Source organism: Drosophila miranda (assembly GCF_003369915.1).
Source record: "Drosophila miranda strain MSH22 chromosome Y unlocalized genomic scaffold, D.miranda_PacBio2.1 Contig_Y1_pilon, whole genome shotgun sequence".
NCBI classification, from domain to species: Eukaryota; Metazoa; Arthropoda; class Insecta; order Diptera; family Drosophilidae; genus Drosophila; species Drosophila miranda.
This window is the reverse complement of record NW_022881603.1, coordinates 6,066,946-6,094,191: the sequence shown is the minus strand read 5'-3', so window position 1 is coordinate 6,094,191 and position 27,246 is coordinate 6,066,946. Positions and strand designations below refer to the sequence as shown.

Sequence of the window (27,246 nt, the reverse complement as noted above, 5' to 3'; positions counted from 1 at the left end):
GAGGTAACCCCGGATCTGGTTACTGCCCATTGATTCCTAGTAGCTGCTCCAAAGAAGTATTCCTGCTAGTATTTGGATTTGGCGTTTGTCTTTGCTGCTCCATATTATTTATGTGAGCTTCTACATTGGTTTGAATGAGATTCGCCTTTTGTTCTGTCAACTGAGTTAACAGCTCGTTCTGCATAGCCTTGACAGCGGCTGCAATTTCGGCAGACGTCTGGCTCATCTCGACGATGGACGGGTTCTCGCTCGCACTTAGCTCTTCAGTTATCGTTTCGGCCAAATCTGATAAGCTATCTGCTCTTGGGATTGGTACGAGTCTAGATTGCTGCCTCGTTAACACAGATGTGCTAGCTGGATTTGTAATGGTTTGAGCTATGCAAACCGAATCACAAGTTGGGCAAGTTGTTTTAACAGTGAAATGCGTTTTTATACATGCCTTATGAAACGTATGCCCGCACTTCGTTTTATAATTTTCCCCAGTTCCCAACTCGGACTTGCATAAGCTGCATTCTATGCTTCGAGGAGGCACCCCTTTTCGTGGCGATCTATCCAGACCCATAGAACTATTTAATTTCTTCCCAGAATTAATTATCAAATATATTTATGTAGCCTGTATAATGAATGTACATATGTATGTGAGTATATATAAAAAAAAAATATAACAAAAATAAGATATAAAAAAATTATTAAAAAAAAATATAGAAGAAAATATAAAAATGTTTCTATAAAACAAATGTATAAAGAAATTTAATTCTTTGAAATTATACCATCAAAAGAAAAGAATGATCTCCCGACTCCCAATAGCTCCCTGCAGAAGCTGCACACCAATTGTCCGCTTTTTTTGGTAACGTCTAATAGCAAATTTATGAAACTGACCAACACAAATGAATCGTGGACAGGAGGCATTTCATGACAAAAAAACTCTCCTTGTTTCCTACTCGACTCAATTTCTCGATCACAAACAAATAGAAGAACTGCCATGTTTCCGTTCCAGTCCATCTGCCGTGGTCAGAGATTCATCCCTAAGGTTGAATCAACTTGATTTCCAATCGTCAGAATGGCTTTTCAACAAAAACATCAAAACAAATAAAAGATAAAGTTAAGTGAAAACTATCGCTAGGTAAATGTGGTCAGAAGGCAACGGCTCGCAGCCGACCCATTCTGAATTCCTATGCATTCTATCCCAGTCGTCCCTTCACTTGTTGAAAATATAGAAATCCCGCTCGAACCCACATCTCACTGGACAGGTTATCGCCTCTGAGGCTAATTTGCCTGCATTCCAAGTTTTTGTCATGGTTCCATGCTCGCAGAAAACTTTGTAGTGAAACAGATATTTGCCATCAAAGCTATACGCTAACCAGCGTAAACTTTACGGACAGCTACCCTACGCTATTCACTCAGACAACACAAGGTTGTAAATAAGACAGATGGGAAAGAAGACAATTGTGGTCAATGTAATGTGTGAGTCCTCCTGGTATTAATTAATCGGAGTCAATCCGATTTTAAATTTAACGTGCAAGAAAAAAACAAGCCATACACCTCACCGGACAGAGTTCACTACAAATGACCACATAACACGGACGATTGCCTAAAAGACAGACGGACGATCCTCAGCTGTTTCGAGGACCCCTTGCCCACCCTACCTTGGTCATGCCATTCCATACATCTATCTGTCGGCCATGACCCCTTGGTGTGCCGACACGCGCTACAAAGGCTTGGAAGGGGAGATCATAAGAAGGGTTTAGTTAAACATTATAATGATATTTATTGGAACTAAATTATACATAAAAATACGGGGTATATGTTCCCTCCCATAGGCTACCTGGGCCTGGTTCCCTTGAACTAGGATCAGGTAAACTTATAAACTAGTATCTGAATAAATGTGCAATGGTAAAGATTAAAATTTAAAGATAGAATATAAATGTTGATTCTTACGGGCTACGAAACGGTGAGGCAATTTGGTCGGAACACCCATAGACAATTTCTTCCATGCCCAAATGATTGTAATCAAATACCTAGTAAATAAACTCACTTTTACTGCGGATCCACCGTCGAAAGCGCTTTCTGATGGTTGCTGAAAAACTGTGGTTAATATGATATTTTGGGTTCGGGTGTATTATTATTGCATTTCGGTTATAAACATATTGGTTCTTGTTATTTTTTGTTGTTTTGATCTGTGCATGGAAGGTTATCTATTTATGGATTTGTTTTAGTTTCATATTCACTCTTCCTCTTGCCCTTCTTGCCCCTACTCTATGCTCCCTCACTGCTGTTCTTCATTTCTGCATTTCTTTTTTATGTATATGTATGTAAACTTAAATAGCTGTTCTGCTGCTCGATACTATTCTGCTCGCTCTCCTATTGGGCTCTGCCTTTGCTGCTTGCGTGTTCTCTCTCTCCCCCGCTTTCACTCTCTGCCTATGCGCGCATCACCTTTGGCTCCGCTCGCCCTCTTTATTTTTTTGGGGCATTACCCTTGCAGCTCTGAGTATTGAACTCCAACAACACACTAACTCTTTCCTTCCCTATGTACTGCGGATCTTAATTGGGCCTTGTTAACTGTATTTGCCATAGGGCACGTTTAGGTAGGATTTGCGCTATTTTCCTCCTTTTTCTCCGTTCGTATTTCGCCAGTGCTGAACTTTCCGCTATCGCGGATTATCGACCGTCCCGCTCTGTGGCCGCCGCCTCACCGACGTCGATCCGGCTGCCCGCGAATTTCGAGCCTCTCTGAATTTTTTCTGCGACTCTGCTCCCTCGCTCTGTGCTGCGACGGATCAGCTGCTTGGAGCTCCGCTGCTTCGCCAGCCCAAATTGCTAGGCGCCAAATCTAGTGCAGGGAGAAAGAACCGTCTAACGTATTCGGCCCCGAAAGATCTGTGGTATCCCACTTTTTGTTCCTCTTACCCGTCAATCTTGGCCCCAGTGGCCGACCTAGCTTCAGTTATCGTAGTCCCGCGACTTTTGCTTTGCTGCTGCTGGATACCACTCGCGCTTTGACAATATTCTTTTCTTGACTTTGGAACTTTTTCATTAATGATTTTTGCTGAGCCTGTTCGGGGCGATGTTGGTCGCTCGACATCCAAATTCCAAAAGTAAGATGGACACGCTCCCATCCACTATGAGACCGGTCGGATCCGCTGGATGACGTTCGAATGTCATCGCTTTCTCCTCTTTCTCTTCACCTGCCATCAGCGTTAACTCACCCCCAGAGGGAGCCAACCTTTCAGAGCACCGTTTAAGAGCCCCTGACTCCAAAACGCCCTGTAGCAGCGAGACTATGGCTGCCCATACAACGCCGTTGGCGGTCAATTTAGTTTTCGCCCTCAGCTACAAGCCTCTTACAGGTCTGAGGTGATGAGTACTTTTAGTCTCTCAAATGCCTCGACGTACTTTTCTTCCTTGGGGTCTATGACAGCTCCTTTCTTTAGTTTGAGTGTCATGGGTTTTGCTATGTTTGCAAAATTAGGAATGAATTTCCTGTAGAACCCGCACAGACCTAAGAATGACTTTATTTGCTTAGTCGTTTCTGGTATTGGAAATTTGACAATGGCAGAGATTTTGCCTGGATTTGGTACTATTCCTTCAGTAGTGACTACATGACCTAGGAATTCAGTTTCCTTTTTCATGAATTCACATTTATCCATTTGTAGCTTCAAGTTGGCGTCTCCCAACTTTCCAAATACTCTCCTTAGTGACAACAAGTGTTCTTCCAATGAAGTGGAAAATATAATGATGTCATCTAAGTATACAAAGCAATCTTTGAAGATTAACTCTTCTATCGGATTGTTCATACATCTTTGGAAGGTAGCTGGGGCAGTGGTTAGCCCAAAGGGCATACGAGTGAACTCGTAATGTCCATGCTTAGTGGAGAACGCAGTTTTGGGGATTGAGCTAGGTTCCATGGGTATTTGATGGAAACCTTTTGCTAAATCGATTGTCGTAAAATACTGACATTTACCTAGTTTGTCTAGGATTTCATCCATTCGTGGAGTTGGGAATTTGTCCTTAACTGTTATTTCATTTAGACTTCTATAGTCTACTACCATTCGATATTTTTGCTTTCCTGAAGCATCTATCTTCTTCGGAATCTTAGATATGGGCGAGCAGTAAAGAGAATTCGACTTTCGAAATATTCCCTGCCTGATCATATCTTTGATTTGCTGGTTTACCTCCTGATCATGTATCTGGGCATATTTTTATGGTCGTCTGTAGACCGGGTCTTCATGTTGAGTTTTGATCTCGTGCTTGATTGTACTTGTGAAAGTCAAATTGTCACCTTCTCTGTACTGCACATCCTTAAACTCATATAAGACCTTCTTTAACTCTTCCCTCTCTTCGTCGTTTAAGTGTTCCAATCTTAATTGATTACATTCCCTTAATTCACTGTCTAGAGCGGAAGCGAAGTATTGATCTCCCTCTGGAGATGGGTCAAGGCACTTAGGTGCGATCTTCTCTTCTTTTGTAGAGGGATCAGTGCACTTCTGTGCGGTCTTGCCGGCTTCAATAGCTTCTCCACTCTGAATAATTGGGTACGACCTAGCTCCTAGTGTTACAGTGTCATTTCTGTAATCGATGACGGCTTTACTTGCCATCAAGTATTCTCTTCCTAATAAAATATCATAATTTTCGGAAAAGTTATGTATGTAGAACTTTTGGTCGGACGGACATGTTTTGTTCGCATTCCTCATTATACTCTTAGTTAAACGGACAGGTCCATTGATGGTATGGACCGTAAGGTTATCGTCTTTTATCTCGGAATCTGTATAATTTTCTTTCATGATGTTGATCGATGATCCCGAGTCAGCGATACACCTTAATATTCTTTTATTAATGGTAATGTTTATATAGGGTCCTCCTCGGTTTCTTCCGAGGCGGCTTGATGAAAATTTACGTCCATCTTCGTTTGGCCCCTCTGGCTCTCCATCCCTCTTTTAGTAGGTTGGTTGGGTCCACTCCCACTAGCTTGGTTTTGAGATATTTGCTGATTGAATGGATTCTGAGCCCTACCTTGATTCAAGGAATTTTTGAACTCATTGTATAATCCAGGATTTTGGGAATTTTGATTTTGATTTGTTCGATTAGTCTGACCTGTTCCAGATGAACTCTGAGTTTGATTGTGATAGTTAGTAGTATTATAATTTGGATAATAGTTTCCAACATTCTTTCGATTTGATTGAGACGATTTCGATTGATCTTTATTTGTACCTGAATCTGTTGTACTAGCTTCGTACAATCCTTCTTCTTGTGCTGCCTTCTTAAGATTAGACAATTTGGTAATATCTTTTCTTGCTAAGGTCATGAACATTCTGTCAGGAAGTTTTCGAGTAATGACATCTTTAATTGTGTTGTTCAAAGCGTTTTTATAAATGACATTATTTTCTGGTATGTTTTCTAAGTTTAGCTTATTGTTTATTAATAATGCTTTTATCTCTAATTCTTCTATAAACCTACGAAGACTGCCGTTGAATCTGGTGGTGTATAGTTGTCGTAAGAGTTCTTCATATGGTGTGTGATTTTTGAACTCGTTGATCAGCGCCGTCTTCAGTTCGAGCCACGTGTTGGGTTGTATCATTTGCGATATGCGTTGTGCCTCTCCTGACAGTTGGATCTCGGTCGCTCCAAATAGGATCCTTTGTTGGCGAAGATCTTCAGTTGGATATAATCCGCATACATATTCGATTCGTTTGATAAATGAGCTTAGCTGTCCAGATGAACCGTCATAGGCAGGTATTTGTCTGATCGACAGCAGTGCCTGGTTCAAGTGGATTTCGCTCAATGATAGTGGTGGTAACGCCATGTTGTTGGTGTTGATTGGGTTTTGTTTTGTTTTCAGTAGTTTTTAACTTTATTTTGGTTCACTTGTAAGTTTTTTGATTTTGTATTTAGTGTTTCACTGTTCTTGGTGGATCACTATCTCCGCTTACTTCAGTTCACTTAATTTTAGTTTTGCAAATCGTATGTGCTCGTAACACATAGGTTCTTTGGCGGATTTCACAATTTTATTAACGATTCCGGGATTACGTGATCACAGTAATTAGAAATTACACAAGCTGACCATTACCGAAATATAGGAGTTAATTTTAAACGAAATCCTACCGACTGCGCCAGTTAAATATCCGCAACTCGATTTTAAGTTTTTTAAAAAAGACTTTTATTTTACAACTTAAATATCTTTATGTCACAAGATTTAAATGAATTCCCCGACTTGACTTTGGGTCTGCTTGTCTCAAACGGAACTGATCTCTCTGCTGCTGGCTAGTTTCCATGAGCCCTTCTCTTGGAACTCCCGACTCTGGCTTCGGGCGTTGCTTTCCTCGGCTGCATCTTCGTGTCGGTGGCGTACGTGCCTGGATCGATATTTGGGGATGCGTCGGCTTTGATGAAAGGCATCCACTGCTGGCGATCGGTGTTGCATTACATGACGGAGCTAGGAATTTGATACTCCTTGGTTTTATGTCTAGCTTTGATTGGTCCTCATGAGTGGCGTGATTCTAATGAATCGATTTCTCGAGAGTGGCGTGATTCTAATGTTGATGAAACAATGTGGTCCATTGTTTATATTATGGGGGGCCCTAGCTTAGAGTATGGGAAGAAACAGCTATTGATTCTTGAGTGGGGTCCTGTTACTTGTGTGGATGGGGTGGATGAATTGTACATAAACATAATGTGTATGGGATGTGGGGAATTATGGATATGTCACTATATATATAAATCAGTTTTATAAACATAACTTTTAAAGATTTATATTAGGTTTACATCTTGTAATAAACACGGGATGAATTATTAAATATGTGTATTGTGGTTTGGATGACTATTGGACATGATGTGTAAGGGGGGGCTAAGCATCAGAGTCTAATTATTCCGAACACTGAATATAGAACCATCTGGTCCCAAAGGGAACTGCAAAAGCTTAGAAACCTACAGCATGATCATCATTTGATCAAATCTCATAGAGAAATTCTTGAGCTTTTTCTCTCAGTTTTAGATGATTCATCACCCAATTTCCAGCTATCCTAGCGTGTTTAGGATTAGGAACACCAACTGAAAAGAATGCGTTCAATCTTTGTGGTAAAGGGCGATTTCTAGTATCTTTCAACTGAATGTAAGAAAAAAGCTACATTCCTCTTGAAAATAATCATCGTTTTGTTGCAATGCACTTTAAAGCTCAGTTACTGTATTGAAAATACTGAAACTAACAAAACTTATTTTAGTTTTTCAACAACCAAGAAACTAGTTTTGTTAGCCATTATAGCACATAAGCCCAAAACTAGGCAAATGCTTTAGATCTGGTTGGAAATAGTTGTGGGTAGGCATCGGACATTACATTTAGAAGATGTGTAATATGAATTTTCCCTTCATTCCTCCACACAACTAGTGATATCCTACACTTTCACGGGGCAGAAAAGCGCACACGATGGCTGCGAGGAATCCAACGAATCCATAGATAGATACGGCTTGTACTCTGGAGGTCTCCATCAGCACTTGGGCCACGAATGGGGTAAGCATGGCGCCGAGTCGGGCCAGCACAGAGCATCCAGAGACACCTATCGATCTGAGAGCAGCGGGATATATTTCCGGAGTGTAGACATATATCGCTTGGAATATTCCGGAAATCGCTCCTCTGGCAATGAAGAGAGTCACTGAAGTGGAGAATCGACTGGAAGACGAACAAGTTAATATTATACATGTACGAGTATCAGATGTCATTACATTACCTCGAGACTGTCGTTAACACGAATGTACAGAAGACAAGCACTAAGTATTGTAAGACAATTGTTTTCCTCTTTCAGAACAGTTTAATCACTTTAATTGTCAACAGTATGCCGGGAAACTCCGACAGGGTGATCCAGAGTAAGTCCATGAAATCTGAAGTCATAAATGTGACGCACTCATTGGGATTTTTTTCCTTGTTTCTGGCAACCAGCAGCTCTGTGGTAACCAGCACCAATCCGTAATAGCAGAATGCCGAAGCTAGCCATATAAACCATAACAACAGAGTGGTCCGATACAGGCTGGGACTCAGAAGGGACCTGAAGCTCTCGGTGGAGTTGGGCTCTTCATCGGCAATCAATCGACCAATAAGCATATGACGCTTATTATTCTGAGCTATTTAAGCAAATCAAATTATACATTAGGATTTACATGTGTACATTCTCGTATATACATGACTATATCCTTACCTGCTCCAGAACCCTTAGAGCTTTATCATTACGTCCATTATTTGAGTGATATCGAGCTGATTCGCTAAGCCACTAAAAGTTTTTAATATATTTCTTTGATGTTAATAGATAATCCATTTAAATACCAGGGAGAGCAGTGTGAAAATTAATAGCGGGGTCGCCGACAATCCCAAAAGTCCTCGCCATCCAAAGTAGGGATATATGTATAACCAAGGCCAAGACCACCTCGAAGCACGCTCCCAATGTCCAGAAGCACTAGTAAATATAAAACTAAGCTATATCCGATGTTAGATAACCAACTCTAGAGCACTTACATCCATTAGGACAACGCACTTCCCTTTGTGCTTGGTGGGCAGAAACTCTGCATACAACGTCACACTACAAAGTACATTTATTGGAGAATGGAAGAGCTGAATTTTTACGCCAAGGCTATACTCACGATTGCGGAACGCATCCGATGGTGAACCCAACGAGCCCTCTCAGCGTTAAAAGCCAAGCATAGCTGGGTGCAACTGAGCTTAGAATGCTATATAAAACTAAGAATACTCCAAACAATGTAAGTGCCTGCAAAGATATTTACTGATTTCATTTAAAGACTATTAAAGACTCTCACCGATTTGCGGCCATATCTGTTGCTCAGCTGGGTCCAAAAAGTAGAGCTGATCATCATTCCCAAAAACACAATTGTTGTCACGGAAGCCTGCTGGAACTTGGTTACGTTCCACTCGCAGAACAATGCCGGACCGATTATGCTCAGAATAGCCATCTCCATGGAGTCCGCCATCCAGCAGAGCCCCACTAACAGGGACAACTTCACATGAAACCATCCAAATCCGAATGCATTAATAGCTTGCTGAACCGTGTAGGTATCTAGTAATGTGATAGAACCAACAAAATCTCAATTATCTTGAATGTTTAGTTGGGATTCGTTACGTACCATCGGGGTTAATGGATACTGTCTTTAGCTCTAAGTTGGATGCGTGTGCTTCTCTTTGGGCGTAGTTTTCCGTCGAGGGAAGAGTTGGTTCGTTAAGATAATACATGTTGTAGGCTGTGTAATTAAAATATATAATTTAAGCACATCCGTTCATCCGAATAATGGATCCGCTCACTTGGAGGCCAGCAGCACCAGCGCAGCCCCTCCCTGTTCTGAAAAGCAACCGATCGATCAGATCTATTTGCTACCTTTATTGGGAAGTCTGTCAAAGAAAGTTTTTCAAGAATTTGGGAAAAGATTCTTCGCGGAATTAATTTACAAACTGCCGATTAAATTACTAAACATTTGAAATGTTTCTGCAAGTACTACTACAATCAGCACATCGAAACTTTCCTAAGCACTTTCTTTTTTCAAAACACCAAACAGAGAGGAGAGAATCAGATGTAAGGTAAACAACAGGTAACAACACATAAACACATTGCAAGCACTCCCATAACTCTGTTAAAAGGCAACGACTGGCTGATATCGATAGACTGCGTGAAAATCGACTGAAAAATTCAAATGAAAACTATGAACAATGTTGGCTGTTATTTTGAATTCCGCATTCACATATCTAGCGCCCATAAGGCATACAACACACAGTTTTTTCAAGTCTACGAATAACAAGTATCAAATAAAATAATAATTCTACGATGGATAACAATTCCTGCCAAAATTTCTCATTCGGCTCAACAACCAGCTCTGATTTTGGGCTACCACCACCTTGTGTTACCAAGAAGAAAAAACCAGATAAGATTATTGTTGAGCAGGAAACGGTGCCACAATGCTCGCAGGTAATTACCTCGACATCGTCGTCCTCCTCGACATCCATATTGATGGGGGCATTCGACTCCGATTGCCATTTCAACAAAGCCCTAGTTAAAGAGCCTCCAAATATTGACTATGAACTGAATGTGGCCAAGGCTATAATGCAGCAATACAGCACATTAAGTGGCGATAACTTGTGAGTACTAACTGTGACTGTAAGTATTTTCTATATCCCTATTTATCTTTGAAACAGATTTGATCACTTGAGCGACATTATCAAGCGGGTTATCGATGAACGCCCTCCGAATGTGATTGATTTTTTTGAGGAATTCAGCAGAAATGTACGCGAACAGAAATTTCATTTGCCCGAGCGCTTTCCTCCCAATGGAATATTTGATGAAGTTCGCACCTTCAGGGTCGCAAAGCAGATTCTACAATCAATACAGGTACTTACGATTTATTTAAGCACAAAGTTGGCTTTGTTTTAATGCTTAATGGTCCTGGTAGCTCCCCTACAACATTGAGGGCGAAGACTTGGCAGGAGCAGAAGATTTATATGGCGAAGATGGAAAAGCAATCGACGACGAAGAGCTTAAGATCGTCATCGACGATTCCATGCGTCTGTTCGTTACATTCAACGAACGCGTTCAGCAACTGCAGTTTTACTGGAATCAGTGCGGCTTCAGCATAAGCAATGATGACATCTTCCAGTTGGCTTGCGCCATGAACCGTTTGCAGACACATTCCTCCATAACGCAGTGCCGCTTTTGGGGCTGCATTAATGGGTTGAAGGCTTCCTACTATATTGTGGAGGCTACGCTCACTCGCGAGGAAATACAATCGCGTATGGCGATGATGGCGGACGAGCTGCGGGAGAAGCAGCTGCCGCTCAAGATGCGTCACGACAGAGAGGAGAAGCCATTGCCGCCGCACATTGGTCCAGAGCTCACTCCAGGAATCTACGGTTGGGAAAATTACCCCATTGAAGAACTAGAGATCATGAAGCCAAAAGCTCCAGATGCACCGCTGGTTGAGGAAATTGAGTTCTACGATACACCACCCGAGTACATCGGAGTTGGTTGCAATCGCTATTCGTACTTTGTGGTGAATTCCTTATACGATGATTGGATTGAGCTACCCATTGTGACGCCCCGCCAGGTGGTCGTCTCCCGGCAAATTAAGAAGTTTCTCACTGGCGATCTAGAATCGGATGTTATATCGTATCCATGTTTTCCGGGAAAAGAAAAGCATTATCTGCGCGCCTTGATCGGCCGCATTACTGCTGGTACTTACATCGCCCCCATGGGCTATTACAGGCGTATGACTAAAAAGGAGAAGCGTATGTTTGAGGGCAATGATCTCGATGAAGGTGAAGAAGAGGAGGAGGAGGAAGAAGAAGAAAGCGTAAACGAAGGCGAAGACGACCAGATTGAAGGTAAATAACGAGTATTCAAATGGGTTTTAAGCCCCATATTTTCATTCTCCAATTATCCTGTTGGAAACTTATCAATTAACAGATAACGACGTTATGCTTTTAAAAAATGAAAAATATGAAACTGAACCGCTGGGATCCTTGTCCACTCCAGTGGCATGGGTCCACGTCCGATCGAATATACTAAACCAAGGCCGCGTCGTATGGTTTGATGAGGAAAAAGCCCAAAAAGAACGGGAGAAGGCCCTAGCTCTCTACCTGAAAATGCGACTTTTAGAAGAAATGGAAGAGGAGATGGAGGAGGAAGAAGAGGTCGAGGATGAGGAAGAAGGCGAAGAAGAAGGCATGATCGAAGGTTTTAATCAACCGGAAACAGGACCCAGTATTTTGTCCTCGTGCGCCAACGACATGAGCCCGGAAGTTGCAGTGCCGTGGCTGATACGCCAAACCAGGAAGTACACCAATCAAAAGGAACGTGTCCTCATCATGCAATCGAATTTGTGGCCAGGTGCTCACACATTCATATTTGAACACATTTGCGAATCAATATATCTGGGCTGGGGGCATAAGTATTATGCGCGCAACATGCCGTTCAATCACTTACCCATGGTGCAGGAAGAGTATACCCATGGGGCAGAAGACTTCATCGAGGCCAGTGATCCGACTGTTGAAGAGGAGGCTGCCTACCGCGAATGGCTCCTCAGCAAGCAAAAGAAGCCCGCTTCTCTTGGGGAAGCCATCGAAGAATATGACGATGAAGACGAGGACGATTCCGCTGAACAATCTGAAGATGATTAGTACATAGCCCACCGAGGCGAAACTATGTTAAATTCAATGTTTCTTGTTTATTATGTATTGAAATAAAATGTATTGTGATTACAATAACTAGCATAGACTCGACTCTTTTGCTTTGTCTGACAAAAAATATCAAAATTGCATGGTCTTGTGAGCTTGAATCGTTTATTATTTGGACATAAAATGCATATTGTACCTATAAAGAAATATATTGCAATGCCTTACAAACTTCTATTTACAATTACCTTTTCTAAGACGGACTTTAAAAGTAAACTTAACTGAAATCACACGAGTACTCGTGCAACCCCCCCTCATATTTTTTGTCATTAAATTAGATAGCTCTCCGAACTATATGTACATTGCAGTTTTCGTGTGTTAAATGTAATATTTTTCAATCGTTGGCTGTGACTTTCCTACTTAGAGCCCACCAAGGCTTATGGGCTATGGGGATTGAACAAATGTTAGCTTAGACGAAATTACACCAATGTACTTGTACAGTATTGCATTTCTTACAGTGTGGGGCTTTCCTGTAATTTGACTGTGGCATTTCCTGACGGATTTATAAATTCCTGACCAGAGGCTTTGACGTCGGGCTGTCGAAACAATTTTTGTAAAAATGAAAACTTCAACAAGCTCGGTTGCTCATATAGATTTTACCTTTGGAATAATTGATGCATCTTCGCCGTTTGTATCCATACGCTGGATGCAAAAATTCTTCAACTGCTCAACAGCAGCAGAAAGCATTGTATTCTTGTTGGTTAAGAGGGATATCTTAAAAGATAATGAGAAGGAAGAATTATGAAGGAATCACAAGGCAAATATTCGATCAAAATATTACTTCTTTTTCAGTTTTATCCAAGGCCTGATCAAAGTTTGTTACTTTTTGCTTGTATTCCGGCCAGCTATTGCTTATGGTGGCCACATGCGATGTTACATTTTCCGAACGATCCATCAAATCATCTATTTTGGTCTGCAAGTGGTCAAAGGTAAAGTAAAGCAAATATTGAGGGCCGAATTAGTTACTTTGTGCAGTGATATTTCCTCTCCCAGCATATTCATTGTTTGGCTTAATGTGTTATTCACGACTTTCAAGTCGTTTGACAGCATCTTCAAGGAGTTAAGTGTGGTTCGATTAAGATCTGCAATATCATCCGATAAATTTGTGGGCAACTCGTCGGCATGCAGCATGGTCAACTGTGACAAATTAGCCTGAAAAAGTTTTGACACTCATTAAATTTCGGTATTATTAATGATTGCAGAACAAATACCTTCAAAGCTTCCGTTTCCGCTTGAATACTTTTCTGAACCTCGATATACTTGTTGTAATGCTCCTTTATACCTTCAATGTCTGTAGCGACTGCTTCTATCTTGGCTCCAAAGTCAGCCACCATCTTCTCATCCTTTCCGTGATTCCTTTGAACAGCCACTGCTGCCTCCAGACTGCTAAAGTTCATGCGCAAGCCCTCTACAGCTTTTTGCAATTCATTTATTTCGTAAATAACTGCCGTTTGATTCTTCATCAGATAGGACGATGTCGCGTGCCACCTTTGCAGAGTATCCGGGAAGTTTTTGCTCATGGCAGATACTACAACACACGTATAAGAGTTACATAATTACTACACATGTCCCATATGCATGGTGGTTTATTGATAATTGTGACCTTACCTTCTTCGATTTTCTGACGGTAATCAGACATTTGTTGGCGAAGATCGAAATAGAGCCAGTACAATGTAGAAACAACTAAAATGCCAATGATCCCTAAGAGTAGGGGCCCACACATGCAAAAGTATGCCATTTTGCGATGGCTACGACGGGTAGCGCCAGCAACATTTGTCTGGAAAGAAACCAAAGGTAAGTGTAAATTCCTGGTATTTATTACCTGCGTTCAAAATGAATCACGTAGGTATGTACTTGCTTTATCCACTCGGCCATGACATCGATCAAGGTTACAACTAATTTCATATTACATCGTAGATATATACATATATAGGTTGTTAACGAGGGGAGGAAAACTCCTCCTCGATTTACACGTACATATTTACATGGATACATATGAATTCACCAATTAGAATAACCTTGTACTTGACGTCTCGTTTCATCATTTTTTGGTCCCTTCTTACCCATGCATAATCCTCTGGGTCATCCGTTGAAACTGAGAGTAACTTGTCCTGGGAGTGCGTCGCTCCTCCAGTTCTACGGGTGTTTCTTTTGGACGAAGATGACTGTGCTATAAGGGCATCGAGCTCCCTTCGTTTTTTCATTTTCTTTCCACCTCCAGATCGCAAAGGAACTTCAATCCGATGGTCGTCCATTGTGTGGCACCAAATATAAGCGTATATCCAATTGAAGCCCGCAATATAATACTTTGTAGTCTATACGACGCTCAAACTATTACATTTTCTTAATGTAAATCTCTTTGTGGCTTTGAAACAACATATACTTATACTGATAAAAATATTACTTCTGCGCATGATTTATTTTACGTATAAATAATTCTTAAGGGCCCTCAGAAATATACCAAAATATACCGTAAATATACCGATGGAAGCACAAACTTAGCCCACTTAAAGCCCCTTTATTTAAACTGCATATTAAATTGAGTTAAGCCGCCGAAAACAATACAAATAATAATAATTACACTTGCAGGTACACTTTTCCCTTGATCTTTGCTTAAAAACAACTCCACGGTGCTGTGCGGCATGTTTGAAATTTTGCAGCCCTAGTCAAGGTGGATATCGACACGACCCGACACAATCGACTGTTCTAGAAATTTAACATTAACATTATTAATAATTAAGAGTATATTATATTATAATTATAAATCTTTATATATTATTTATTTATTTAATAAAATGTAAGATATTGTAAACTTTTAATAGCACGGTTTTATTATATGTTCTTCTTTCTTGATCGGCGTATTCGAATGAATGTGTGTTGGCATATCGATACTTGTCGAGGACAAGTATCGATATATCGAGTACATTGGTATTTCTTATAATACTATCGATGAGTAAATCTTTAACTAATATTCAAATCTTATAAACTAATATTCATATCTTACATTCGGGCAACCTGACTACAGATCGCCCACGATCTACACACTAAGGCATACAGTTGGTTAAACATTTCTTATTCGGTATTGTCTTACTTAACATACTATTTCATCGATTAACAACATGAGACCATGGTTTTATCCTTACACTCTACCCAGGGTTTAAGCCTTGCTGGTTCTAGTATACTTCGGAATGGCATTTGCGTCAACTGACAGTCCTCAATGTCGACAACCTCATAACGATCATTATCCAATACTCTATTGATCCTGTACGGTCCTCGATACTTTGGTGCGAACTTCTTATTGATCCCCGGTGTTGTGTCCACATGCCGGACTGCTACATAGTCACCAGGTTCATACTTTAATGGGGCTCTATGTTTATGGGCATACATCTTCTCATTTCTTTTCTGCGACAACCGTATGTTCTCACTTGCTATTTCTCTTATAGTTTCCAACTCTCTAAGTTCTGACGCTAACTTCTCCTCTAGGTATTCGGTTAATTCATCTACAACGGGTCCTTTCTGGGGTATTCCAAATAACAATGTGCTAGGTGTCTTTTTCGTACTGCTGTTAACGGAGTTATTAATGGCGTGCTCTACCTTGCTCATCAACCTATACCAATCGGCTTGCTCAAGGGGCTCTGACAGTTTTCCTAACATAGGAGTAAGAACACGATTCACCCGCTCCACTTGGCCATTCGCCTGCGGTGCACCTGTAGCTACCTTAATGTGCTCTATCCCTCTCTCCTGCAGAAAACTAGAGAACTCTAACGAGGTGAAACAGGTCCCACGATCTGATATTATCCTAGTAGGGCGACTATAGAAATCAAAATATTTACTTAAGGCATCCTTCGCTTCCCGCGTGCTGGTACTATTAACCGGGAACAATTTGACAAACTTAGTGAATGCATCTATTACCACAAGGAGGTGTTTTCGCTTAGATCTAATACTCGGCAACGGACCCAAATGATCAACATGTAGGGTATGAAAAGGAACACACGACTTTGGGATACTATGGAGCGTTCTGTTATGGATTGTTTTAGGCATCGAGTGTAGTATACACGGTAGACAGTTTCTGATGAAACTTGCCACTTTACTTCTCATTAACGGAAACCAGTAGGTCCTCAAAAGGTCACTCACGCACTTCTCTGCGGCCAGATGTCCTAGTTTTTCGTGTGACCGCCTTATCAACTGCTCTTCCATACACATTGGTACATAGAAACATAGTTTGTTTTCACAACTCCTCTTGTAAACAATACCATCTATCATTTCAAAATCTACTTCAATTCCATCCTCTAGCATTTTTCGAATCCTAACTACTTCCTTGTCTCGCATCTGTTCTGTTTGCAATATCAAATCAACATCTTCTGGCGTTGCACCTACTACCCCAACTATCAATGATTTTAGTAATCTTTCCTCCTGAAACTCTAACTTGTCCCTCTCTACTGTATCCTCAACACATTTTTTCTCTTTATCTGAATTCCTACTACTAATGTACTTTACTCCCCCCTCCACATCGTTAACGCTTCCTCTACATTGGCTCAAATCTCTAATTTCAATCTTCCATCCATCCTTTTCCCTATATTCACTATTCTCTATGTTATCTCTACAATCACCACCAAGGTTCTCTCTATCATCAGACTTCCACCTATTTCCCAATCTACTTCCTACTGCACTTGATTCTCCACACTCAATCGCAGGGTTCTGTACGGTACTACTACGCTCTCTATTGATATTTAATTCTCTACACTTAATCACAGGGTTCTCTACGGTACCTCTATGCTCACTACCAGTGTTGTCTCTACTTACACTATTCCTTGTATATTGCTTTCTACTCCCATCTTTTTCTAAATTATACTTTTCTAAACCGTATTTGACTCTATAACCATCCTCTAACATATTCGTCACTTGATCTTGTCTGCTCAGCGCATCAACGTGCGCCATACTGGCCCCAGGTCTGTGCATAATGGAATAATCATAGTTCTCTAACTCTAGGGACCACCGTGCTATCTTAGGACTAATTGACTTTCTGGTTAACGTCTGTACTAACGAATTACAATCCGTGATTATTTTGAAGGACCTATGCTCCAAATATGCTCTAAAACGCCTCAATGCATAAATTATAGCCAATGTCTCTAGTTCGAAACTATGATAACGTGATTCTCTTTCTGTTGTTTTGCCGGAATAATAGGACACAGGGTGCATCTTCCCATCATCTTGTCTTTGCATCAGTATTGCGCCATAACCGTATGAACTTGCGTCTGTATGTAATTCCGTTTCTCTATTTGGGCTAAAAATGGCTAATACCGGAGGATTTGCCAACGCATTCTTAAGAGTTTCAAACGTCTTCACCTGTTCTCTATTCATGGGAAACGGACCACCTTCTTTTAACAACTGCACCAAGGGCTTAGCTGTCGTCGCAAATGACAACATGAAACGTCGAAAATACGAAAAGAATCCCAAGCATGAGTGCAGTGCTTTTACATTTTGAGGGACTGGGTATTTTTTCAAGGCCTCAATATGGGAATCACTAGGAACTATTCCGTTTTGATTAACTTTATACCCCAGGAAATCGATGTTTCGATTGACAAACCTACACTTTTTTAGATTTATCTCTAAATTTTGCTCGCTAAGCCGAATGCATAGTCTTTTTAATATATCCATGTGTTCTTCAACTGTTTTAGTCGCTACTAATATATCATCCATGTACACTACAATGCTTTTGTTCCTAATAAAGTCTCTCAAGAGCTCCGAAATAAATCTCTGAAAAATAGCGGATCCATTTTTTAACCCAAAGGGCATTCTCAAGTACTCATACTGTCCTTGCGGTGTCACAAACGATGTATACGGAACTGATTTTTCTTCTACGCCTATTTGATGATACCCACTTTTCAAATCTATAATGGAAAAACAGCACTTGTTTTCTAAAAACTCAAGACAGTCCTCAATAAGGGGCAATGGGAAATTATCTTTAACAATTCGTTTGTTCAGACCACGGTAATCGACACACATTCGAAGTTCTCCTGATTTTTTTTTTTCTAGGACCAACGGGGAAGCATAAGGAGACTCACTATGACGGATTACTTTCTTTTCTAACAGATCATCTACTATTTCAGCTACTTTCTCTCTCTCATGGTAGGATAAACGACGCGGAGTACAATGAAATGGTGTTGTTTCTGTTACACGAATCTGCATCTGATACTTTGGTGGTGCTTTAAAGTCAAATTCTTTGTGTAAATAGTATGTCTTAATAACTTCCCTACAATTTTCTGCAAGAGTGAGGCCAAATTCGAAACCTACGTTAATATGTTCCTCTTCATCAATCTCTACCGACGCACAAAAGTTACTGAATTCGTCGCCTTGATTCATATTCTCGATGGCCATTTTGTCATTCCTTGAGTTTTCTTGTGTCTGATTTTTAAATGGATTAGAACGTTTGATTAGCTCGCTTCTTTCTGATTGATTACCATCTAACTTATCATATAGTCTTAGGTTAATATTATTTTTACGTTCGGTGAATAAAGACGCGCAGGTTAAACTAATAGCTTTTTGCTTTAACGAACTTAATGATGTGTGTTGCTTCGCATTGATATTTTTCTTATGAACTAATTTTACTTTAATAACTTTAAGGGAATCGCGTCCCAACAATACCGGCAAAGGCAGCATGTTATCATCTACGATGTTTAATAAAACGATATATTTCTTTGTGCTAAATTCAATATGGCACTTAAATTTTTCCCATATGGGAATTGGTTGTCCTCCTAGTCCATAGTATTTCCTAACTTCATTATAGGCTTCAACTATAGCCGACTTCGGTATCAAAGACTTATGAATAAAACTTACAGGGCTTCCTGTATCAAATAGACTAAAAATACTGACGCCTCTTTGTTCACCAAACGGAAGTCATAAAGTGATTAACTGGACAGCCGCTAAATCGTCGTTGTTTTTTTCTCCTGGTCGCTCCTCATCTTGAACTGCAGCTACCCTAGTGGCCATCTTTCGTTTCGGGCACTGCGAATATAGGTGGCTGGTACTCCAACAGTTAAAACATGCCCCATCCGGTCTCTTTGGCTGACTGCATTCCTTCATAACGTGCCCAAATTGCCGACAGTTGTAGCAACGCATTGCGCCACCACCTTGCTGCTGCCCAACTGCCATACTCACATTTAGTTTTCCCTTTGTCATACCTTCGCTACGAATTGCTACGACGCCAGGAGCTCTTCTGACCTTATCATAGGTGACCATCTTGTCACGCAACTCGTTGAGTGTGCTGCAATATAGCATGGATGCTGCCATGCCCGTCTTGTCCTGCAGTCCCTCTACGATGAATTTGACCACATCGCTCGTGGCCATGTCTGCTTGCGACGCTATGCTGCACATTGCGACGAAATATTGCAATGCGCTTTCATTATTTGCAATTTTCCGTGCCTCCAGTCGCTTTCCAATGTCCCACGCTGTCACTTTCTGCTCAAAGACGTTGAGCAATTCTGCTCGCATCAATTGCCAAGTCAAAGGCGCCACATGGTCAATGTACGCCTTCGCCGATCCGCATAGCAGCCGCTTCGCTAATATCCAGCATTTGGACTCGGATACACCATGGAAATTCATAATGTCCTCAAAGTTACTTATCCAACTGGTTACAGCCTGGTCGTCATCTCCAGAAAATGGACGCATCAACGCCTCAATGTGTGTCAAGTCGATGCAATCTCTCGGCGTTTCCAACTCCATAGCCTCTTTCTCCGTTTTCAATATGCTTAATTTGAGATCAGCTAAGCGCTTGCGAGAAACGTACAATTGTTCCAACTGCTGCAAACGGCGCGATTCTTCTTCGTGTTCATCTGATCGCAGGGTCAATTTCGAACAAGCGCTGTCTTGTCGCGGCATGAATGCTTCTCGAGCCTTCTGCACATTTTCACCATATTCTTCTCGCGCCGCTTTTACTGCGTGTTGTGCACTACGGTTGTCTCTATCTATCTCGCGCTCAACCGGGACTGCAAAAATGTCTGCCTGCATAGTCTCGTCTGCGCTTGGCGCCGTATTTCCTAGCTCATGCGTGTCTTCCATGATTTTTTTCACTGCTGTACGTAATTGGTGTATGTTGGCATCTTGATCAAAATATACGTTATGTCGCTACGCAATATGTCGCTAAGTTCACTTTTGGTTTTCGCTCTTATGTCGGCATTGTTCATCGCAGTTTTTTTTTTTTTGGGCAAACCCCACACCTGATATGTAAACTTTTAATAGCACGGCTTTATTATATGTTCTTCTTTCTTGATCGGCGTATTCGAATGAATGTGTGTTGGCATATCGATACTTGTCGAGGACAAGTATCGATATATCGAGTACATTGGTATTTCTTATAATACTATCGATAATATTATAAGAAATACCAATGTACTCGATTTATCGCTACTTGTCCTCGACAAGTATCGATATGCGAACACACATTCATTCGAATACGACGATCAAGAAAGAAGAACATATAATAAAACCGTGCTATTAAAAGTTTGTTATGATCCGCCTCTTTGCCACCCTGGCCTATCGTTCCCAGCTAGCACACGGGGAAGTCAGGGGTGTTTCCGACCCGATAAGCCAGGGGACGGATTGAACAAAACAAAAAAACATACAAAAAAAACAAATCTAATTTATAGGACAGACTTGTCCTCGTTGGCACTTTCGTCAGCGGGGATAGTTGGTTTCGTTATCCCTAGCAGGGTCCCACCCTTCCATGAGCGCCACCTTTTGAATTCGCTCCCTTTTCATATTCAGGGTCCCGCTCTTCTTCTCGCTCTCGTCCCACCCAACTACCGTTTTCTATTCACTCATGACTCTTTTCAAATTTTCATTTTTATATCTATTATATTTTCATATTTAACTTGAACATTATTAATTACTAATCTAAGTTTATATAAAGGAAACAAATACTAACACAAAAATACTAACAAAATAAACCCTATTTCGGCCGAATTGGCAACCCCCTTTGATAAAAGTTGTTGCTTCCTGATGCTTGCTGATGTTTACGTTTGATCGTGGTGTTTTTTTATATGATCGTGATATATTGTTTAATTGTGGGTCGGACGGGTGTAGATGTGCGAAATGTGGTGATGTTATGTGATGTGTTATGAATGAGGGTATACATGCGTGGGTTGTGTGTGATGTGGGTGGATGAAGGTGGGTGTGTGTGAATCGTGTGTGTGTATTGCTGCTTTGAAGTCCGGATTCTTTCCCCGGGGGGCTGGTGTGTGGGGACAGAAACGTGTCTCCAGTCGGTGCTCCGCTGACGGTCCCTTGGTGCCGGTGCTCCGCTGACGGTTCTCGCATCAGATTCCCGGCCTGGCCAGTACCGGGATGCTGCTGCCGATGTCCGCCGCTTCTGCTGATGTTGATGCCTGCCGCTGATGTCTTGGTGGGATCGTCGTCTCCACGATCACCAATTTTGTTTCCTTTTTTTCTTTTAGGGCACGTGCGGCCTCCACTATTCTCCACCGGAAACTCTCTCTTTTTTTTCTTCCTCGCCCCGTTTCCTTTTCTCCCACGCAACTCTGCCACTGCTTCCCAGGATCCACTATAGATGCCGCTGTCTCTTTCTTCTCCAGCCCTGATACCTATCGGCTCTCTCCAAAACCGCCCATAACACCACACTACCGTTTCCAGGATTACTCCGCCGAAACGGGAGTGCCAAGCTGGCGGGCTTTTTCAATTAAGAGGCCCCAAACGTAGGCCATCGCCCACACCCTGAGATTGAGAGTCTCTGGCTCCATCGACTGAGATGCCTGGGCTACTGCTTCAGATCCTTTGCGTGAAACACCCCAATACGTGAGCCTTGCAACGTCTCCAGCTCGTACAGACTGTTGCCCATACTCCGGATCACTCGGCACTTGACGTATTTTGGGCTGAACTTCGCGTTGATGTTGTTTTTAAATTTGCTCAACACGAAATTCCGCTTATATATCTCCTGACCCGGTGAGTACCTAATTTCTCGAGCTTTTCGATTATACCTGTTCTTCGCTCTGTTGTAGGCTTCATGAGAGTTTCCTCGGACCTCATCTCGGACTATCTCCATCTTGTCACTCCTCGCCAAGAGTGACATTTGTGCATTATTTAGGGCGCCCAGTCTGCGTGCCAATTTATAATCTCGGCCGCTAGTAAACATGTGCTGCCCAAACAACACAAAGTATGGCGACGTCCCGATACCCGTGTGTATAGCGCTCCTAGCCACACACTGGATCTCCGTCAGCTTCTCGTCCCAGCGCTTGTGATCCTCACTAGCGTATGTCCTTATTGCTGCCAGTACAGTCTGGTTCACTCGTTCGGCCGCGTTCGCCTGCGGTGCATAGTTCCCCGACTTCAGGTGCGTTATGCTTCTCCTATCCAGGAATTGAGAGAATTCAGCTGACACAAATTGCTTTCCATTATCGGTATGCACTATTTAAGGCACGCCAAACTGCGCGAAGACCTCGGCGTGCAAGAATCGGATCACGGCCGAAGACGTCGCCTTAGGCAAAGCCTTCAACCAGACATATCTGGACATGTGATCTAGGACTATTAGTATGACCACATTGCCACTTCGAGTCCTCGGATATGGACCCAGGAAATCCAGGTACAGTTTTTGAATCGGCCTCTCGGTTCTGGTTTCGGCCCCCATGAGTGGACGGTGAACCTGTGTTGAATGTTTTGTTTCTTTGCAGGTGTTACAATCAGCCACATATGCCTTCACCTGCACGGTCATCCGGGGCCAATAATAGAACTGTCGCAGCCGTCCCAGTGTCCTCGCGATTCCTCCATGCATTGCCACATCGCTGTCGTGAGCCTGTTGGATCAGTGTGCTCGTCAGGGCTTCCGGGATCCATAGCTTCCACGAAAACTCCTCTAATTCCGGCCGGCCAAATTGTGTGCGCTTAAACAGCAGTCCTTCCTCCACCTTCAGGTCTGGGAATTCATCCTCATCGCTCTGGACCGACTCAATTTTTCTTCGGTATTCTTCATCCTCGAAGGTTGTGGTGTCGAACTCCAGGAAGTCGATAGCGTCCACGTCAAAGGGACGTGACAGCATATCGGCGACGATATTTTCCTTTCCTTTGCGGTGCTCGATTTCGAAGTCATAAGCCTGGAGAGCCAACGACCACCTGGCTAGCCTCCCATCCAGTGCTTTGAATCGCATGAGCCACTGCAAACTCGCGTGATCTGTTATCACCGTGAATGGCATCAGTTCTACGTATGCACGGAACTTCTCTATGGCTCTTACCGCCGCCAGACACTCCTTCTCTGGCACGCTATAGTTGAGCTGTGCCCCTCTTAGCTTCGCCGAAAAGAATGCGATCGGGTGCTCTGCTCCTTCATCATCCCTCTGGAAGAGAACTGCTCCAATCCCCACGTGGCTCGCATCACACTGGTTGAAGAAGTGCTTCTTAAAGTCTGGGTGATGTAGCACGGGGGCACTGGTAAGTGCTTTTTTGAGCTCCTCGAACGATTTTCCTGCCTCCTCCGTCAGCTTAAATTGCCCTTTTCCTTTCAGACAGTCTGTCAGAGGAGCCGAGAGTGCCGAGAAATTTCGGATAAACCGCCGATACCAGCCAGCTGTCCCCAAAAATCTCCGGATTTGTCTCACGTTCCTTGGCATTGGTATTTGGGTGATCGCCTGTACTTTCTCCGGATCTGTCCTAAGTGCGCCGTCGCCTACGATGTACCCTAAATACTTTAAATATTTATAGCCGAATTTCGATTTTTTTCTTCCAATTGTCAGGTTTGCCTCCTTGAGACACTTGGCCACTTCCTCTAACAGGTGTATATGCTCCTCAAACGTCCGGGAAATAACTAGTAGATCGTCTAAGTATACAAAGACATGGCTTCGGAGTCGTTGTGGAATTACTCGATCCATCAACCGACACAGCCGTTGGGCTGCATTGCACAACCCGAAGGGCATCGATTTAAATTGATAGAGTGGTCTGCCCGGCACCGTGAATGCTGTGTACATCCGACTTTCAGGCTCCAGCTCTATCTGCCAAAATGCGTGCTTTAAATCGATGCTGCTGATGTACACCGTATCCTCTACGCGGCTCAGAATTGACTCGATGCTCTGCAGCGGGTAAGCATCCTTCACGGTTAATTTGTTTAGTTTCCGCGCATCCAGACACAATCGGTTTTTTCCCGGCTTCCGTACCAGCGTCACGCGGTTGCTCCACGGGCTCTCGCTGGTTTCGATGACTCCGAGGCGCAACATTTCGTCCACCTCGGCAAACAACAGCTCTTGCACCGCGGGAGACACCGGGTAGAATCGCTCCTTTACGGGTACGGCTCCCTCGATTAATTGAATTTCGTGCCTTTCGAGCGTCGTTCTTCCCAAACCATGTGTGTCGAATGCCCTGAAGTTGTTCTTCACCTGGTCCAGACGTGTCTGCTGCGTGTGCGTCAATTCGTGCGGTTCCGTTGGTCTACTCCTAGTCAGCACCTCAGCATCAATTTCGGCTAATTCCTTGTGTCGTTCTAGGCCTACTATATGCGGAGCCAGACCAAACTTCCGCCAGAAATCGACCCCTAGGTACAGCGGTTGTTTCAGCGAGGGACACAGGAACAACTCCATAGTCTGCTTCTGGCCTCCATACGTCATTACTGTCGACACATGTCCCAGTATTTTATGAGGATTGCCGCCCGCTGTTTGTACTGAGAATTTCTTTATGCCTTGAAGTTTCAGCTCCAATTCTCCTATCAGTTCCAGGCCACCTTTCCCCAGAAGGCTCACCGATGCCCCTGTATCCAGTAGTCCCATCAGCGTCCTCGGGCCCAACTTCACTCGTGCGAATGGCCTGTCATCCTGACGAATTGCCGAGTGGACTGCAGCACACACCTGGAGCCGCCTTCTCTTTCGCCCCTGCAACCTGTCCCGAGCCCGCTGTGCTCTGACTGCTCCCGTTCGGATACTCTCATCGAGTTCGTCCCCCATTATCCGATTCCTGGCCTGTTCGTACTGCCGCTGTCTTTCCTTTATCGGCTTGCGCTCGGACCATCTAGCTTCGGGTAATACCGCTTGGTTAACCTTATATATGGTAGTATAAATATTCTTATTGCTACTTCTTTCCTTAGGGGTATCTAATTTAACGTTGGAGGGCCTATCTATTGGCTGCTTCGCGGCGACGTGGAACTCGACTCCTCCAATTGCGTCGTGCTCCTTTTCGCGTTTCCCGGCCGACATTTAGGACATTTAGGGAGGATGACCCCGGCCAGCCCGCACTTGTAGCAGAACAGGTTACGTACGGCCGACTCACACTCAAAATAGGTGTGACCCGGCTGAGCGCAATTCCAGCACTTCAGCTGGGTGCGGTCGCCTCCGGATTCCCTCGTCCTATGGACAGCATCCAATGCCTCGGTCTGTTCCTCCGGGTCGTGAGTGTTCGCATCCAATTCATGTACTTTGTGATCTTCCCTGCGCCTACTACCCCCATGGTCTGGACCGCTCCTTGTCCATCGCGTCGCCAGCAGTTTCTCGGCGTCCGCACACTCTTCTCGCAGCTTCTGGAGATTTGGTATCTGCATTGGATAAATCACCCTCGAAATTGCATCCCTAATATTGATCTTTATGATCTTTATGATCTTTATTAGATCATAATCCGAGAACGGATTCAGCAATCTCGACCTCAACACCAACATCTCCTGGATCCAATCCCTTGCGTGGCCACTGACCAATGTGTGAAAGGCTTTCAACACCTCCGCCCACGGTACCTGATACGACGTCTGTAGATGCTCCACCCGGAATATGAATTCCGCCACGGGCATCCCCTTTGGATCGCCGTCGAAGCTAAGTCCCCATCTTCGTATCTGCACTTGCTCCTGCCTAGCCTCTCCGAAACTGGGTCGATTCCTGTTAGGGTTTGCTCCTGCGCCCATCCCGTTGAACAGCCACTCCTCCACGGGTCTCTGATCGGCTTGGGTCCTCTGATCGGCCTCCAATGTTCGGTTGTCCACGAACAAGTGCGTTGGATGTGCTTGCTGGTTCCCGGGTGCTTCCTGTTGACCTCCTCCCAGACTGGTTGCATTTGATCCCCGATTCCTTCCATTCGCATCACTCGCCGTTCGCTCCGCTTTTAACGAACCCACCACAGCGTTGATCTCTCGCATGAACTCTAGCATGTCTGCTTGCATTGACGATCTCAGCGCTTCCATTTGCTGCCCGAGCGACGCTCGGTAGGTCTCCTGTGCTTGGGCTAAGGCTGCGTTCACGGCTGAGCTTAACTCGGACGGTAACACCAGGTCCTTACGGGTTCGCTGTTGATCTCCTACCGCTCCGGCTTCTGGGTCCTCCTGGTACAACCCCGCATGTACGTTTTCCGCCACTTGCGACGGCCTATTCCCTATTTACTTAACTATCTTGGTGATAAATAAATTGGATTGTTTATTATCTGACTACCCTACTCCACTAAACACCTACTTCCTGGCTAATTAATCCTCAATACCTTCAATCGTAAGGAGAAAACAAATAAATAAATAGTGCAATAAATAAATAAGCGAATAATTAATTCCATGTTTAGATAACCAAATAAATAAATTTAAATCCATAAATCGGCTAATTTAAATCAATAAATTGATAAATCTAAATATCTAAATTGATTCAATCAAATAAATAAACACCTACATCTACAATTAATCGCCTAATTAAATGCAACACTAAATAACTAAATACTTCCTCTCCCAAACAAAAACTCTTTTTCCGATGACTTGCCTAATGCCTACTTCTAAAATTGCTTTTAAACAATGCTAGCGAGAATCGTCAGTCCTCAAAAAAAATGATTTCCCTTTGGGTTTTCTTGCTTCGGCTTTCCAATAGTCTGCTAAATCACTAACAAAAAAAAACATATAATTCCCAAACTGCTTCAGACAAAAATTCACCTTTAATTTGTTTGGTGGGACGAGAGACAACTGCATTAATTGTTTTGCAGGTGAGCGGACTCCCTTCTTTTCCCCTTGCTATTTACCTTCGCTTACTTTTTCTAAGTGCCAACTCCCTTCGCTGTTTCCTCCCTCAGATCACCGTGGATCCCCCAGAA

The 27,246-nt window shown here is 42.9% G+C and overlaps 2 protein-coding genes, 1 long non-coding RNA gene and 1 pseudogene across 4 annotated transcripts; 2 read left to right on the top strand and 2 right to left on the bottom strand.

The window, feature by feature from the left end:
• Positions 1-7,360: 7,360 nt before the first annotated feature.
• LOC117190837 lies at positions 7,361-9,252 on the bottom strand (annotated as a pseudogene).
• On the top strand, positions 7,679-9,161 carry LOC117190838. The gene is made up of 5 exons (XR_004473861.1): positions 7,679-7,770; positions 7,826-7,857; positions 7,934-8,444; positions 8,510-9,048; positions 9,106-9,161. It is a non-coding gene; the product is annotated as an uncharacterized LOC117190838 (long non-coding RNA).
• Positions 9,253-9,733: 481 nt separating the features above from the next.
• Positions 9,734-12,244, top strand: LOC117190835 (radial spoke head protein 4 homolog A-like). The gene is made up of 4 exons (XM_033395868.1): positions 9,734-10,126; positions 10,184-10,376; positions 10,438-11,365; positions 11,448-12,244. The coding sequence occupies exons 1-4, from the start codon at positions 9,816-9,818 to the stop codon at positions 12,158-12,160; spliced, it is 2,145 nt and encodes a 714-aa protein (XP_033251759.1). The 5' UTR covers positions 9,734-9,815; the 3' UTR covers positions 12,161-12,244.
• A 59-nt stretch (positions 12,245-12,303) lies between these two features.
• Positions 12,304-14,602, bottom strand: LOC117190836. 2 transcript variants are annotated; one of them, XM_033395869.1, is made up of 8 exons: positions 14,278-14,602; positions 13,823-13,991; positions 13,426-13,742; positions 13,181-13,366; positions 12,996-13,127; positions 12,815-12,928; positions 12,671-12,750; positions 12,304-12,598 (listed from the first exon to the last, which is right to left on the bottom strand). In XM_033395869.1, exons 1-8 carry the CDS (start codon positions 14,467-14,469, stop codon positions 12,592-12,594), a joined length of 1,197 nt encoding a protein of 398 aa, XP_033251760.1. In that variant the 5' UTR covers positions 14,470-14,602; the 3' UTR covers positions 12,304-12,591. The 2 variants fall into 2 exon arrangements, with proteins under 2 accessions (XP_033251760.1, XP_033251761.1); XM_033395870.1 differs by lacking the exon at positions 12,304-12,598 and having other exon boundaries at positions 12,608-12,750.
• Between the last annotated feature and the right edge of the window lie 12,644 nt (positions 14,603-27,246).